This window comes from Dasypus novemcinctus, chromosome X (genome assembly GCF_030445035.2).
Source record: "Dasypus novemcinctus isolate mDasNov1 chromosome X, mDasNov1.1.hap2, whole genome shotgun sequence".
Lineage (NCBI taxonomy): Eukaryota > Metazoa > Chordata > Mammalia > Cingulata > Dasypodidae > Dasypus > Dasypus novemcinctus.
The window spans coordinates 28,316,200-28,334,490 of NC_080704.1; the positions used below are offsets into that span (position 1 = coordinate 28,316,200).

Here is an 18,291-nt window from a genome sequence, read left to right on the forward strand (position 1 = left end):
ATGAAGGAGGTAATTTCAGTGTTCTATTCAACCTGCAGCATGTGTGCAGTCAGGGAGATGTGTACCAGCAATTACTGCTGAATCTAAAAAACTAAACAAATAACTTAATCGCTGTCGTCCTCCTTTTTTTTTTTTTTGCTCCCAGGAAGCAGTAATCAGTATTCGCTAAAAATAACTGGTGTATAATAATATAATGATGATGCATATTGTAGAATAGCTAATAAGAAATAAAATAGGCTTCTAGGTGTATACTTTTTAAAATAGGTTCAGGTAAAGAGAGACTTGTAGAAGGAATGCACACACAAAAAAGACAATAGCCCTGGCTGATGAATAGTTCCATGTAGGTTTATTTCTGTAGCTTAATATTTATAGATACCATTTGTAATGGCCATAGAAGTTGAAAATACACTAAATTTAGTAGCAGATTTTATAGTGGAGTGGACAGGAAAGGGAATCATGAACTCTAATAATTGAATTTCAGTTACTTCTTCATCCAATCAGATTGCCAGTAGTCTTTCATCATTGATAGCCAGCAAGCATCCTTCCCTGAAATACTTGGTTACCCAAAGAGACTCCCTTCCGAAATAATGCTGTTTCCGAATCTAATTGTTGATAGTGGTTTTCCTTACCTTCCTAGGCATATGCTAGCCTGTAAGTGCCGCCTGGGCCCACTGCCTGGATTGTTCTCGCCACTTGGTTACCATGGTCATTCATTCAGTCAGTCAACCCACATGCTTACTGTAAGAGCTGGCTGTATACCCATTGTCACTGGTACCAGACTTGGCGCACAGTGGGTACTCACTTGATGTTGGTTAATGGCAACAAGTGTAAACTGGTAATGGTTTTGTCATTTGAGCTTCTCATTTGAGAAGTTCTGAGGGTTGTTTCATTTTGGTAGGACCTACTCCCCCAAAGAAAAAATCAAAGCTAGAGCTCATTGTCTTCTAGCACAAGGGTTCCTCAAATATCTAACCGCATAGGAGAAAGAAAAAAAAATAACTAGGGCGGTTCTTTTAAAATAAATAGAAGTGCACTTGAATATGATTCACCAGGTAATTCTTATTTCTGATTATTAAACTGACTGCCTGTGCTTTTTCTCACACAGAGTAAGATATAGTTGCTTAGGGGAATACATCGTGGCTCTAGATAAGCTCAGGAACGTCAACATTCATTATATGTTTGCTGAATGAATAACAGTTCAGACATGTCTCCTATGCTTTGTTGAATTAGATCTTGCCAAAGTCATTAAACATTTGTTGTGATGTGGGTGGGATGGAGCACCTTGGTCATTTCATTTCATACGGTACTTCTCAGAATTCATATGTGCCACTTAGATTGGCACAGAACAGGTGGTCAAGATGTTACTTGAACCTGCTTACTTCCCAGTGTTGTGTCTGTGAGCTAGTCTCTGACAAAGGCAATGGATTGTCCCCACAAGTCATAAAATTGGGCTCATAGTATCAGTATGTGTTAAACAGTTTCCAGAAATTGTTTAACTTCCTGCTAGCATGGACTGGTCCCAGTTAGGAAGCATGGTGCCACTTTTCCCAATTAACAGTACAAATCGTCAAGGGTGCATAGGAATTTGCAATTTGACAAAATCAGTTTTTTGACAGCAGGGGTAATCAGTCTGCAACTCCGCAAGTTGTAATCTATGATCGAAGTGGCAGGATTTATTCTGAGTTATGAAAGGTATGTATGCAATAAGAGGGGGACAAACCATTAGTATGGTTTCCTCCTCCTCACCTACCCCCATCCCCCTTCTTAAAAAAAGCCGTTTAACATGGAAGTTGAAATTGGGGAATACACTGTGCTGAGAGTGATCTCCATCTCCCCTCCTCCCCAGTTGTAATATTCATTTATTTTCTGTTCTATTGCAGTATTCTGACAAGGCCCTGTACACCCAGCTGTGCTTTTACCGGTACATTTTTGATATGGACTGTGCACTGGAGAAACTTATTACTGATCACGAGAAAGGTACGTTAAAATACTGTAATTACCTTTGCGTTTAAAGTGGAAATTTGCATCATAAAAGCCAGACCTACTGTGTCAGGCTGTTCACACAGCATCACATTGCTGTCTCGGAAGCAGGCCATGGGGGCCTATGTGAACACAGGAATCCCCTGCATGAGGGGCGGCAGCATAGGAATCCCCATCTTTGGCCCCCACAGCCTGTCTCACATTGTTCTCTATTAAAGCAGGCCTTTGGGGGAGGAACAGTACAAAAAGGACTCTTTAAATGCTATATTTTGAAAATGCTATTTTCTACAGAGTTTGGTAATTGTAATAAAGTAAGCACAGGCAACGTGATTATTGGGCCTACAAAAAACAGATATTACCACCAAAAAAATAGACCTGGAGTGTGTCTCTGCTGTTCACTAAAAGCCTGGGTTCATTTTGAAAGAGAGGGACGGGGTGGAGTTCTTTTATTGACTCCAGCCTATGAGAGTATATAGGCACCTCAGCCCATATGATCAGGTACTGCCTGTAAGCCTCTGTGCCTTGCATTTCCTTATATAAGACTTACAGGCACTGTAGGACTTAATGGGCCTGGGCAAGGCTTTGTTACATAACTTAAAGTATTTGAAAATGTCATGACAAGTGCACCTTTTTTTCCCCTACCTGAAAATCACATTGACAACTTTTCTGTTACCTGTAAAAAATAAAAAAGGCAAATTTACACAGTTTTCTTATTAGTTGCCTACAGAGTGTTTATGTTGTTTGTCAGTGAATATCAATTCAACGTTTTGTGAGCTGGGATTAGGGCTGGAGGCAACCTCAACAGCATATAAAAACCTACAAATATTGCTGGATTTCCTCACATATGAATCCCCATGGGCCTAGGTCCCAGCATTTCTTTTATGCCTGAGAAGTCTTTCATGTTGGATTTTTCCCAAAAGTGTAGAATGTGAGATGTCTGTTAGTTATTTTCAAAAGCATGAAGATCTGTTGCTCTTAATTTGATCTCATTGTTTTTCAGTTCACATCATAATTGACTTCAACTTTTCCATCTACAAAATAGGCTAGAATGGTTTTTAAAATGCCTTGATTTATTTGGTTTTGCAGTCCTTGGGTATAAAACATTTTAAGGCTGATGGAGGAATTGGTTCAGCATCTTGTCTTGAGATGTTCAACAAGGACTTGCGCTATCTCCACAGCAAATTTTAATGAAAGAGTAAAGTTTATATAAAGAAATTCCTTCTACCTGTTAACAACTAGATTTTAGAGACTCCATTCATGGCTAATGTCCAGCCTATATTTACTTATAATATCATTGAAGAGCTGTTTTTCTTTTAGCCCAAAGCACTTTTCCTTAAAGGCAGTTATGAGTTGAGAAAATTAAGTACTGATTCCCTGCTGAGTGCATCATCTATTTCTATCAGGTCTAATACTTCTTTTTGGGTATCAGTATATTGGCACCTTGTTCCCCCTTTACTTCTTCCTAAATATAGCCGTCCTAATTGTTCCCTAGATGGTTCTAGAATCCTCTTCCAGGCATCTCCAAAATTCTTTTCTCAGGGTCTGAATCAATCTTCCATGATCTGTAGCTTTCAAAAAGTCCAGTAACTCTTGGAGACATGTAGAAGGAGTGATCTGGAAAATCATTGAAGACTTATGTCCCCTTCTTAGAGACCATCAAGGAGTGCACATTGCTTCCCTGGAAATAGTCACTTGAAAGCGTCTTGCTTGACAAAAAGGGGCAAAGTACTGACAAAATCTGTAAGCTCATATGGTTGGCTGTAGTCCTGTTTCACAAGTTTAAGAATCAGGACATCTCTTTGTTTGTTTCAAATAAATACTCATCAGTTCAGGGCAAAAATGGCACTAAGTGAATTATTGATGGGTTCTTTTACATGTCAGAAGACTAAAGAAAATAAAAGAAGGGTACAAGACGTATGCATCTCACAGAAGGAACTTCATGAAATTTTCCAAGGGCTTTTCATTTTATTTATGGAATTTTAACTATTGAAACTATTTTTCCTTTGAGCTTTCATCTGCTTATTTATTATTCTTAAATTACAGTTTAGAAATGAATAAATTAGTTAATTTACATGTGCAAGGTGTTTGCAGGTCTTTCTGGGATGCTAAGTGGTGTTAGGGAATTTGTTAGTAGTGGGCTCTAAATTGGAACTCTGGGCCCTAGGGCAGAGGATTACTAACTCAGGACATTTGGGAAGCTCTGTCCTAAGAGTCACCTGGGGGCATATTTAAAATCCAAATCCTTAGCTCCTATTCCCAGAGATTCTAATTCGGAAGGTATAGGGTAGAGCTTGGCATACTATATTTTTTAGAAAGTTCCCAAGATAACTCTGATGTGCAGCCAAGTTTGAGAACCCTGTCCTGGGCACTCTGAACAGAACAGCTGGATGGTTTTTCAGTGAAAGAGACAAGAGTACAGGTTGTAGTCCATCCCAGGAACAATTCTATAAGTTTAAATTAACATAGCATGTGTAAAATTCATGTCTCACTTTTTAAATTGGCATGAAATACTCTCTTCTGATTTGCTGTTCAAGGAAGACCTGCTATAAAAATGAATTTAAACTCTGTGGGAGGAGGCCAAATACATTTATTCAGTTTGGACCAAAGCCAGAGCACCAATAGATGTTAACATCAGAAGGCCTGTGAAAAATGACAGTCGTTACACACAGTTATATTATTGAGAATGGAATCTAAGTATTGTCTGTCAACAAGTCCCCTGTAACTGGTGTGTGAAGTATTTACTGTCGACTCTCCTTTATTGTCAGTACCTAGCAACGTTTCCTTTGCTAAGATTGTTTTACCATTTCCATTATAAAGCCCTTATTTTAAGGGTTGTAACTGGATGGTGGTTTTAATTTTTGTTTGAAAATTGGCAATTTGACTTGGGGAAAAAACACATATAAATTATTTGAAAGAGGTTTATATATTTTTATGGGGAAAAGTAGCTCTTGTTGAAGCTTTTTCCTGTGTTTTGCTTTCAAACGAAGGTTTATAGGCCATTAGCCCATAATGTGAATTAACCCTGTTTGGTATTTTTCCCTTTCCTTTAAAATGGTAAAGGACTGTTATTCATTTTGCTGAAGTGTTTACTGCATATTCGCTCTAACTACATAACATTTTTAAAATCTTACTTTTGTGGGACTTTGGTATTATTATTATAACTACTCCAGAATGTACACAGATGACATAATGGATCCCAAGGAGATTTTAGAGGAACATAGCAGCAATATATGAAGTAAAAATCCATTTACAGGATGGCAGCATGTAATAGTCCCATTTGACTTTGCCTCCTCCCATGGTGCCTTGGCTTGAGTTAGGGATAAGTGAGCAGTTAGGGGGAGAAGTGAATCAGTTCAAATCTTTGCCCATTTGGCTCAATTAAGTCCATTTAAAATGCAGGAGAAAAATAAGAATCTCCAACTTTTCTCAACTGAACCTTTTTTGTTATTGTTTATTCCAGTAACAGTTAAAAAAAATAATCAGTTCCTATTATGTGTTGACATCAGAGAAACAAAAATGACCAACTCTCCCTGGTCCTGGAAGAGCTTGGAGTCTCGTAAGGAAAGACAGAGTCATCAGCAGCTCCGTGTGATAGGACCTGAGTGTCTTGTCACCCATCTGGTCAAATTGTTCAGGAAGCCAAAAGAGAGTGAGCCTCTAACTGCCTTTTCACTTTAGTGTTTGAGCTTTCTTTATTCCTAGAAAAATTTTTTCCTTGTTCCTGTTCCCTCAGCCTTATCCTTTCCTCTTTGTAGTAGGATGGTTGACTGGGTGAACTTTTCTGTAAAGCCCTGTGAATATATTGCATTTGTATTTGTTTTTCTCTTTTTATTTTGCATTTGTATTTGCCAGAATTGGAACCCTAGGATTTAGGACTCTGTCAGAGAAAGGAATTGGAGCTACAGCACAGAGGTTAGCTAAAGGATGGTGGTTTAACCTTGGCCTTAGGAAAATCATCTGTTAGGATCCCTGCCTTGGTCTCAGAAGGAGTTTCTTTAGGCTTAGCAGGATTATTTTCACCAGGTCTCCACTGTTTTCTTGCAAAGGGACATCTAAAAGGTTGGGTAGTCTGTGGTACAAGACACTGAGCAGTGCCTGTGGAGATTACTCTGCTACTTGGTCCTCTTGACCAGGTGAAATCTCACATTCATGTCCCCTCCTAGGCTTTGAATTCTGATCTTCCTTCTTTCCTTGTATTTTTCTTAACGTTTTCAGTTTCTTTTGTTACTTATTTTCCTTTTCTTCTGTCTTTTCTTTAGACCTGATGGTAACATCTGTAGGCTTTTCTTGTTTCCATTAGTGTCACCCAGGACTAGGCTATCCCTTTGTTAGTTGACACTTGGTAGTTTTCACATGTGTAACACAGCCTCACAACAGCCCTGTGAGGTTCTAGGAGATTGTACCCATTATAGAGATGAAGAAATTGAGTTATGTGAACCTAAAATTCCTTCCTTTGCATTCCCATAGCACCCTGTGAATGCCCTTTTCACAGGACTTACCCTGAATCTTAATTGTTTTGTTTGACTTTCTCTTCCACTGAATTCATTGAGACAGAGAATTTTATCTTGTTTCTGTGCTTTGCCCATTCTAGCCAGCTCACTAAATATTTGTTGAATGAATTATTAGTGAATATAAGGCCACACAAACAATTTCAAGGATTTCAGAGTGAATTAGTTCTACAAAACAGTTTTGTCTATGAATGGAGGGCAATGTTCAGTAATGTTCCAGAACTTCCTGTACTATTTGGCTTTATGCAGGTGTGCCATAAATTAAAAGTTACTGAAGTTCCTTGACATTTGCAGATTTAATTGTTTCAGCCCTTTGCAAGTGATTCTGAAGGCAAGTGACATGTTGTATCTGTCCTTTCACTGGTACCAGATTTGAACTGAACTGAATGTCAGTTTACTTAACTAGCGAGTGAGGCAAGCTGACTGCCTCTCACCCCCATTGACTCAGGGACCTGTTCTCTGCTCACCATCAGCTAAATAGTTTATATTCATAAAATGTTAATAATTTTGTATTACTTTGTGGTGATCAGTCCCCAAAAGACAGACAACTGCTAGTACTGAAAAGTGAAGGAATCTAAAAAAGTAATGTATCTTTTTTTAGCCAGAAAATAAGAGTTTGATAGGAGAAATTACATGCTTTAGTGCATATGGGAATTTGGAGATTTCTGAGGGTCTCAAGACAGGTCCCTTTTCAATGTTAAGGATCTCTGCTGTATTTCCCGAATTGCTAAAGCGAAAGCAGGAGAGTTTTATCATTGCTAGAAGTACTGAAATAAAAGGAACAGAGAGCTCCTGGAGTCCTCTCTAAGCCAATTGACTTTTGTAGAATTTACTTTGTTAAGTCCTTACAAGGTATTAAAAAGACAGCTGTGTCAGAGATTGTCTGTCTGGTCCATTTCTTATACCACTTTTTCAGCCCACAAGTTATTCCATTGAAAAACTGGAGATGAGCTTTTGCTCTGTTTTCAAGAACTAATAACAGGTAAGTACACACAAAAATTCATACAAACCAAACACATGAAAATAAAAGCAAAAATTCACTTAAGCACATATTCACTCTCCTTAAGATTATATTTTTTTATAATTGTTAAAAACGGTTTTCTTTAGAACAAATAGGTTTTGAGATAGGTAACTTTAAACTCTATTTTCCTTCTGTTGAATTTTCTTAAAAACTAAACTGGAGTGTGTGTGTGTTTTTTTCCCTACGGTGCCTTATAGTGTAAGTAAGTTTTATGGTAGGAGACTCTCTAAAATGGCAGGAAGAATATAGTTGTTAGTTATCTGTTTCTGATTAGGAAGTGATTATAGAAAATACCTAAAGAATTTTGGTAATTTAAAAAGGGGCTCCTATAATGCTGAGCTTCTGTGTTTGTTGTTGTTAGATACTAAATAACTTCCTTCTTTCGTGACATAGGGAAATGCAGTATGTTAAAAGTACAAAACCAAGTAACCATTTTATGATTCCATTTTGTTGGGTAGATCCTAGGTGGAAAAATTGGTAAGAAACACTAGAACCTTTACTCTAGGTGGATTATAGATCATTTTTTTCTCCTTTATACTTTAATGTATTTTCTAAGTTCTATACTCTGAGCATGCTTTTTTAACAAGAAAAATCAGTAGAAGCATTAACATTTTACAAAGAAATAATTTTACTCAACTTGAAATAATTCTTCCAATAATTTAGCATGTGAGGGAGAAAATAACATACAAAGGAACCCAAACCACCTTTTTTCTACGTGCTTTTTTTTCACCCAAATCAAACCTAAGACTTTATTACTCAAAGTGTGATCAGTATACCAGCAGCATCTGCATCACCTGGGAGCTTGTTAGAAATGCAAAATATCACACCCTCCCCAGATCTACTGAATCCACATCTGCATTTTAACAAGATCTCCAGGTGATTCCTAGGCACATTGAAGTTGGAGAGGCAGTGCTTTATGCCTTTGTCCCCTCTTAGTAACTAAAGCCTACTTCCATTTTATTCATTCAGTGTTAATACCACCCTTTTGGTAAAACTTGAAAACAGCAAATATACAGACTGCAGATTATAGAAGGCCTAACCAAGTTTAAGGTAGAATTGGTATCACATCCTGGTCTTTTGAAATATGTTCTGAAATTAAGCTAAAAACAAAGTGGCCTGTGAAGGGGGGTGGGCAAGAAAACATGAATCGTTCTTCTACTTTGTTCCTCTTTAACTAGAAGAAACATGAGAGAATTAAATTAGGATTTTCAAAACGGCTTTCAGCTTCTCAAGATTAGTGGCTTATAAAAAGAGAAGACTGGAATGTAGTTCTACACCCACTTCATATATGAACAATTCTGTGTGTGCTCAGAGTGAATTTTCATCCAGTCACCACATTCTGGACCACATTGCAATAACTGTTTAGCATGTTTGTAAAGATTTAAAGGCATTGAGCTAGAATATTTTTTGCATGAAAATAACATTCTGTTTCTTATATTTTGCTACTAAAAATGTTTACTTTGGAATATACTTTTCCTACTGTTGTTGACTTAGCTGTGCTCATTTTTATGTTTATGTCATTTTATTTTTATGTCATTCTTGTAAGAATGACAAAGTTGATATTTTCTAATGGCAGCATGGAGCCCCTTCACACTGCTTAGTTTATTTTTCCCCTGGATACTGCTAGTTTTGTTTTTGTTTATATTTTCTTTTTTTATGAAAGATGATTTTACAGTGTGACAGAAATCACCACCTTAGTTGCTTTGCCCATAAGTAGAGGTGTCTTTTTTGGTATCTGTACATTTTTTGCCATCCTCTTAAAGATGGGTAAAGAAGTATATAAAAGTTTCCATATATTAGGACTGCAAACATTTAGGCTCTAATGTGCCTTTTCTTTAAGCCTCTTTCTCTCGAAATACTCACTCAGCTTTTGAACTTTTATGTAAAATGGGCTTCCAAGCATGTTATAATAGCAGATGTACTATTCATTTTATACAGCCCTTTATTACTTCTTTCCAATGGGCAGGTTTCTCTTCCCTTTTGTAGTGACAACTACAGCAACACAAACAAGGGCACCGTGGTTAGGATGTCTAGATGATAATGCTGTGGTTGATAGTCTTCGTTTGCCAAATGCATTGTCATTTTTTTGAATAGTAAGAGTAGGAAAAAACTATTAACATTTTTTTCATGTACTTAAAAGTATATATACCTCTATCACCAATGAGGAAAAAACATTAAACAATTTTCAAGCAGTTAGCCCATAATGTGAGCTAATCACTTTGTTATTTTGAAGAAAATTTTAAACAGTTAAGCTAGTGGATTTACTTTTTAAATGTATTGTGCTTACACAGTAGATGGTTTTATTTCCATGATGTTTTTTACTACATAATTATACATCTCAATTATGTAATTACTATCATAATTATTATGTAATTGCATGTACTTCCACTAATTACAAAATCAGGAAGTGTAATTATCGAGTAAAAACTTTATGAAATTTCATGCACTAAAAATTACTTAAAAGGCTATTTCAGTGGTCTAGTGGCTGGCTTGCCATGGCTAGTCTTCTTAGTCATGACTTTAGTTTGTAACTTGAACCCATAGGCCAGGGCAAAAAGGACAATTACAGACCGACCAACACTAAACTGGGTATTATGATATACAGAAGATGACCTTTGTCCCCTATGAGTTAAAATCAGAGAGCATTTTCATTTACTTGTGATTATGGAGCTGTGGCCAGAATAATACCTTATGCTTGAGGTAGGTATTATAAAACTGTTCATGGGAAGGGCAATTCTTCCTTAGGAAAGAATCAAATAGAATTGATAACCAAGGCATTTATTTTACAAATCAGCATGTCTTTCTACAGTTGTATAATATAATATAAAATATAGTTGTATAAGAAATAGCTTAATTATCTATCTCTGCCAATAAAAGCAAAAAACAGTAATATTCAAAATTCTCTTTCTTTTTAGTTTGGAGAGGGTTTTTTTTTTTTCCAGTTTGTTTGTATTTACTAAGATATGAGCAAACATATCAAAAGAACATGTTCTTTTTCTACTACTACTTGATGTCAAAAGCAGCTTTTGAGGCATAAACATGCACGCACAAACATGTAACATCAGACCCTAAATAAAGACAGAAGGTTTAATTCGATAAAGCTGTGATGCCTTTACCATTCAAAACGACATACAAATTGCACAGTGAAACAATAGCATGACAGCAAATTAGATATGACATCTAAATTACACTACAAAGAGAAATCCCAGAACCATTTTTGGTCTGTAGGAGTCTATTTTAGCCCAGGTTTAAAACCCAGTCTAAAAACTGTGCTTTATTGTCTAAGTAGGGTAATGTTGTAGAAGACTAATTGGAGGTTGGTTGAATTAATTGCAGATTAATTAGGAGGAAATGGTTTGTAATACTCATGGCAGAGAAGAGAGTAGATCCTTTAAGTGTCATGATGGAATGTACTATAAGTTCGGAATTATTAAATTATCGATATTGGTGTAACAGCTGTATAATCTATTATAAAAATGATCTAAATAAAGCACTAGGGGATAGATATGGTTATACTAAGTTTTCTTCCCCTCAAATTTGTGCTTTGCAATAGAAATGTATTGAAGTAGCTGCTTAAAATGTTACTTCTTTTTAAGTATCTAGCATTAAACATTAAAAGGTTCTGCTCTGTAGTCATAGAAATAGATGGCATTCCATTTTTTTTCTTAAATCTTCCTAAAGACACTCTAGATTTATCAATCAGTTATTGACTATTGACTTTGTGACTTTTTAATACCAGCTAAAATATCTAATACATGTGACTTTTTTAAAAATCCAGTGAAAGATGTGAGGGAAAAAGCCCCATTTTCTTCAAGCAAATTAGAAGATTATAATCATGTAGAATTGTTTCATGGTATCAGAGAAATAAGATGATATTTAAACAGGTTTTAATCAGACTCTGGTGTTTTTCTCTAGTAGTTTGGAATTATTTTTAAATGCCATATTCTTTTTGTCATAGTAATCTTTTCTCAGTTACATTTATTTACCTTAAGTCTGTTGTGATAACATTCTTATGGTTTCAGAGGTGTTTATGCTCCCTCTATGAGATACCACTTGCCTCTCATGGAATCCTCTTAATGTTTGTTTTTTTGTTTGTTTTGGTGATAATTATTTTGTTTTCTTTTGTTTTCTCACCAATTGTTTGAGTTTTATCAAAGGCCATTATCAGAACGGCCTTTAAACTGATTTAATGTTTAAACTGAGGGGGTTTTTAAAAAATCTGTTTTATTTTGTTTTGCTTTCTTGCTTTTCATGTAAGTTCACATAGTTTTCATTGTCCTCTATAATTCTTTAAATTTTGGAAATTATTCTAAGGGAATGCACCATAAATTTTGAATTCCAGTAATATCCTTGTGATGTCTCCAGTTACCCTGTAGCCCTGTCCCCTGATATGATGCTGATTTTCACATTATTAGTCAGCCCTCCTCCCCTTTTTATGCTGTACTATATTGACCATATAGTAGATGCTACCACTCATATAAAAAGGAAACCTAGGGAACGGATGTGGCTCAAGCCATCGGGAGCCTCCCACCCACATGGGAGGTCCCAGGTTCAGTTCCCAGTGTCTCCTAAAAAGAAGATGAGCACACAATGAACAGACAGAGAGAGCAAGACAGCGAGCACAAGACTACGAGGGAGGGGATAAATAAAATAAATCTACAAAAAGGGAGGGGGTGAACCTAGCATCAATTTGACTCATTCTTAGATTAGTTTTCCCTATAGTTGTCGTGAATTTATTCAGCTCCATCTGCATTCTCTTACCTTGCACCAAAAAGGACAGTAACTAGATGGAATTAGTAGTCTGTCATTGAGTTAAATTGAATTAACATTGATTGCATTCTCCCTGTGTAAAGATCCTGTGAAACCTTTCTCTCCTTAATCTCTGAACCCTGCTAGCCTTAGCACCATCCCTTAAAGCTGAAGACTTAAACCAACGTGCTCACAAAAGATAGGTTTGCTGGCTGCTTTTAGATACTGGGGCACTTTCCTCATTTAAAAAAAATATTGTAAAGCCAAATTTACAAATAGGGTCACAAAACCTGGTCTGTGTGCATGTCTGTTTTTCTGTCTCTCCCTTCTCCTTGCCCCGAATTCATTCAGCCAGTATTTGTTGAGTTTGCTCTGGTTGATATCTAAAAGGAATGTTATAAGTAGGGCCCAGTTCCTGCTCTAGAGGTAACAGCCCTTCTGATCATTTGCTTATTTCTGCATTCACCCTGTCTGCACCTACTTTTTATAGGGTTTTATGCTTTAGAGAGGACATTCCCATCCATTATGTTTTACTTTGCCCAGAGAGTCCCATTGGATAGAGGTCGTTGACATTTTATGGATGAGAGAACAACCTCAAAGAGATGAAATGACCCTCCCAAGGTAGCAAAGCAAAGGAGTGTAAGAACCCAGTATTATTTCTGCTGTATCACAGCTGCCTTGCTTTTAATCTAGAAGGGAAACTTCAGCCTGAAAACAAATAACTATTATACAGCACTGTGGGATCTTGGCATTTACCTCAGAGAAGGTTTCCTGGTGAAGATGGAATCTGGGTTGAACCTTGAAGAGAGGGCAATTTTAACAGGCACATACGTAGGCGTTTATTTAGTGACTTTTGTCCTTCACTTTATTCTATCAGGGCTGTATTGCTTATCCAGCTTTTCTCTTTTTTTAAGTAAAGAACCTCATTTGACAAATGAATGATGATTTTAAAACATAGCTGAACTGGAAGTTTTGTTTAAAAGCACTTATTAGGAGGCTGGCCTCTGTGAAGCTTTAAATCCAAAACTGTAATCGAGGTCATTCTCTCGTCACTCCCTACTGTAACCAGTGGTGTTACTTTGAAAGAAGTTGATTCCATCCTGGAGGACACATCTGTCAAAAGTATATCAGAATGTTTTCCTATCTTAAATAATTTAACTCAGAATATAATAATGTAAGTGTTTTGACACGAAAATGTTACATACTGTGATATATCCACTTATCTTAAAACAGACATTTTTAACTTTAAAAGGAAGAAGTATGGTAAGACAAAGAAGCAGAAATAGGAATTAAAAGGATTGAATGACAGGCTGAACTAGTTTTATTTAGAAGATAAAAATAAAGTCCTATTGGTATTTTGACCATAAAATGTAAAAATGTTTTACTTGAAGGAGAATTAATTTGGGTATTTTCTTTTTCTGTATTAACATCGTGGTGAAAGTTTAAACAAGCAGGATTTGTTTATAAAGTAAATGTTTGCTGTTGGAATAATAGGTCTGTTTTATTTATATTTTATGCTCATGTCTTGCCAAAAAAAAAAAAATGTAGACATGGAAAAGTCAGTAAATCCAAGATGAAAGAGAGAGTCTGAACCTGAATCTACCTCCAGGAAATTATTCTACAGGGTGCCTTCTAGTCTCCGATAGTGAAGACTTTATCACTTTTAACAAATGTGCCACAGTAAATTTATTAGTATGCTACAAATAAATTTTTGAAATAATTAAGACTAAACTACACTTGTCAAAATAAATGAATGAAATACGTTTTTGAATCATCTTTCTTCACTTATTGCTCATTTGCATAATTCAGTAGCTTACACAGGAGTCTTTCAGTCACTGGTGTGAATTAGCAAGGTTCTCCTATTCCTTGTTGTATGGGCAGGAATTATGCTGCCTTGTAATTAGCTATTCCAGACATGGACTAACGGGAAATACCAAAGGGCACAGCAAAATCTAAAGAGACAAGGCGGGTAATCTAAAGACAAGAGACAATCAAAGACACCCAACAAACTCAAGCTGGTAGACCACAGGGAATTTTGAATGAAGCCTCTTAATTTATTTTGAGAATAAGAAATCAGTAGTATGAGAGAAATCTCAACAAGATTAGCTGACTAAGCCTACTTAAAAAAAAATATCTCTATAGTGCATGGTGCGCCAGGTTAACCACTCCTGTGTGTTAGTCTGTATACAGCTCAATAAATAGCTGGCAAAGCTTTTCATGGTTATATAGTGGATTTCCATTGAGGTTTTCACTCTTTGAAGGAGGTCGTTTATACCAATGAGATCTATAGATGCAAATTGCTTTTCCTGTATGTGAGGGGTCATTCCTTTCACAGCAGACTTGCTCATCTCTTTTATAGAGGTTTTGTTATTTTTGTACACCCAAAGGAATGCTGGGAATTGCAACCCAGCGCCCCCCCACACACACACACATCCCACCACCAACAACAACAACTTAGCATCCAAGTCTTTCCCCTCCAGCTTTGTGAAACTTGTGTGTGCTGATCTTTGGGAACAAAGCAAGCTATTGGCAGCAGCCTTTAGCCCTGAATCAGGAAACTTTTTTCCTTCTTTCACGTGAAATATCATTTCTTTAGCTTTGCCTCTCTCACCTAATGCTAAGGAAATGTCTTTTTCATTGCAGCAGAGTGTCACTGTAACCTGCTAGAACATGTGGGAAATTCTTAGAAGCAGTGTCCTGAAAATGTCATTTTTAGTTTGGCTCCAAAATGATGCAAGCTTATAGGAGCTAAAGTAACAGAAAAGTGAAGGGATTATTTAGGGGTTAGATATGAAAGGCTAACTTCTGATCCCATTACTGAAGTGGAGGAGAGATAATATTTGTCTTTTGCTTAGGCTTTAAGGAGTCATACAAACATTCAAAGGTTTTAGCCTGTTTTCTTCAGGAGTCTTAGGAAGAAGGCGTTTCAGGCAAACTGAGCACTCTAAATATGTGTTGTTTTATTTCTCCCTCCCGCCCTCCCTCCCTCCAGCATTTGTTGAGAACCAGTGATGTAAAGGGCCCTGGCCTGGGCTCCTGAAAGGCAAGATGGTGTGGTGTATGGTGTGTGGTGTGGTGTGGTGTGGTGTAGTGGTTAAGAGCTTGAGCTCTGGAACCAGAATGTCCAGTTCAAGTTTTAGCTTTTCACCCCACCTTAGAGTATGTGAATTAACCCATATGCCAACTTGTGTATAAAACAAGAATGAGAATAGCTCCTAGAATCCTTTGTAGGACTAAATTAAGCAAGGTCATATGTGCACAGGCTAATATTTAAAATGCCTAAAACAGTGCCTGGCACATAGTAAGTGTGCAAGTGTGCAATAAATGTCTGTTGGTTTGATTGCTTCTGTTCTGAGAATAATACTTTATCCAAACAACTATTATAGACTCACCACATTGTATTAAAGGTATGGCATTTGAATCGGTTTCTGTAGCCTCTCATTGACCTTGTTTTGTTTATTTATGCATCCCCAGCATCTAGCACAACACCAGACATGTATTAAATGTTCAGTTCCTATTTACTGAATGGTTATAGTATGAAAAAAGCATGGTCCCTACTCTTAAGGAGCCTAACATTTATCTTAAATACTCTTCAGTTTTCTTTTTTGATATAGATATTCAAATCAGAAATATATTAGAAAAGATAAATTTTAATTCTTAGTTATCAGTGCCAATAGAAGTACTGATCAAAATCACTTCAATTTTGTTTGAAAATGTACCTTTGACATGTGTTCCACTAATACTAAACAATCAGTAATGATTTGGTTCTTCTCTCGGGAGGATTAAAAAAATACTTGTATGCAGAGTCAGCCAATCCGAATTCACAAGTCGTGTGTGTGCCTGTTAGCAGAATATTTCTTATCAACCAGGACGTATCCTTTACACTTTAAATGACAGGTGCCCAGATGCCACTGACAGATACCTGACTCAGTAGGTTGGGGGGGGGGGCGCAGGGAGGCATCTGTATATTTGAAAAGCTCTGCAGATGATTCTGATGTACACCCACAGTGTTGAGAATCTCTGACTTAGTGAAACTCTTCAAACTTCAATATAGCTTCTTGGCAAGTATGCATTATGTTTGACTTTGATATAGAAAGGGAGATTGGGTCACACCTAGATAACAATTTAAATAGACAGTAGGAAGGAAAATGAAGTCAAACACATTATTTATTTCCTAGATAAAGGAAGCATTCATGGTGCTTTATGAGCTAATTTAGCATTGGAGAATGCAGTGAAGGAAAAGTTAGGCTGAGGGCCTATGAAACTGTACAGTGCAAGTGTAAACCATAATGTAAAGTGTAGACTTTGGCTAGTAGCAATGTTTCAGTATTGGTTCATCAATTGTAATAAATGTACCTCTGTAATATAAAATGTTATTAATAGGGGGAAATGTGGGAGAGGGTGGGTTATATGGAAATCCCCTATACTTTCAATGTAAATTTTCTGTAATCTAAAACTTCTCTAAAAATAAAGTGTATTTCTCAAATAGGCTGGGGGAAATTAAGCAAGAAGGAGCTGTTTTCTGGTAATAAGCAAACTGAAGATGAAATAAATGCATTTCAACAAAATTGGCTTGTAAATCAAATGTTATTTTCCCCACTAGCTTATATGGTAAAAGTAGGATAAGGGCTGCTGTAGAGGAACCCTTTCAGAGACTGGATAGGTAACTGGGAAGGATTAAGGTAGATGCTAACCCAGACTTGGCATTTAGAAGCCTCCATAGTTTGGATGTTGGGGACCTTTCCCACCTTCTGTCCCCTTCTTGGTTTGGGACCCAGCTGGCTAGCCTGGGTGGAGCACCCTTCTGCAGTTCCCTATTGTTGCCCATGGTCCAAGGAGTCTGAGACAGGATACCTCTGGGTGCCATGGTCATGTCCAGGGTCATGTCTGGGGTCTCCAGACAGAAGAAGTATCTTGGCTGGCCCCACTTACCAGCTGAAATTCTGGAGATGGAATATGGTTTCAGATCACCTCTGTTTCAGGCCATTGGGTTTCAGATCGCTCCCACCCCCCTAGAAGGACTGGGACAGCACCTTGGTGGTATCCGCTGATTAGAACCCTCGCCAGTCCCTGAGAAGGCCTCAGACTTCACCATGGCTCTGTTCTTTGGCTCATGCCGTTTTCCCTGTCTGGATTGGCAACCTCAACCCTGTCTCTTCCTATTGGTATTCTGTTCATACTTTAAGGCCTCCAGGCTGGAAGTTATCTTCTTGTCCTCCAGAGTCCTCCTGCAGCTCCTTTTTTTTTTGGTTAAGATATTTTTTCTCTCTCTTCCCCCCCACCGCCCCCCATTGTCTGCTCTCTGTGTCCATTTGCTGTGTGTTCTTCTGTGTACGCTTGCATTATCAGGCAGCACTGGGAAACTGTGTCTCTTTTTTTTTTTTTTTTTTTAATTTTATTTATTTTTTTAATATTTATTTATTATTATTATTTTTTAATTACATTAAAAAAATATATGAGGTCCCATTCAACCCCACCGCCCCCGCCCCCCCACTCCCCCCACAGCAACACTCTCTCCCATCATCGTGATACATCCATTGCACTTGGTAAGTTCATCTCTGAGCATCACTGCACCCCATAGTCAATGGTCCACATCATAGCCCAGACTCTCTCACGTTCCATCCAGTGGGCCCTGGGGGGATCTACAGTGTCCCGTAATTGTCCGTGAAGCACTATCCAGGACAACTCCACGTCCCGAAAACGCCTCCACATCTCATCTCTTCCTCCCGTTCCCCACACCCAGCAGCCCCCATGGCTACCGTTCCCACACCCATTTCACATTTTCTCTCTGGACATTGGATTGGTTGTGTCCATTGCACACCTATGTCAAGTGAGGGCTTAGATTCCACATGGGTACTGGATGCACTCTTCCCACTTCTAGTTGTAGACACTCTAGGCTCCATGTTGTGGTGGTTGACCTTCTTCAACTCCATGTTAGCTGAGTGGAGTAAGTCCAATAAGTCAAAGTGTAGGAGCTGAAGTCTGTTGAGGCTCTGGGCCTGGGTGTCATATTATCAGTCCAGAGATTCAAAT

At 37.5% G+C, this 18,291-nt stretch overlaps 1 protein-coding gene across 1 annotated transcript in view; it reads left to right on the forward strand.

The window, feature by feature from the left end:
- The window catches only part of POLA1 (DNA polymerase alpha 1, catalytic subunit), a 336,041-nt gene that overhangs the window by 261,441 nt on the left and 56,309 nt on the right, over nt 1-18,291 (forward strand). Inside the window, exon 36 of the mRNA XM_058291856.1 lies at nt 1,881-1,977. Coding sequence (XP_058147839.1) covers nt 1,881-1,977 — 97 coding nt within the window. The remainder of the gene's footprint in view (nt 1-1,880; nt 1,978-18,291) is intronic.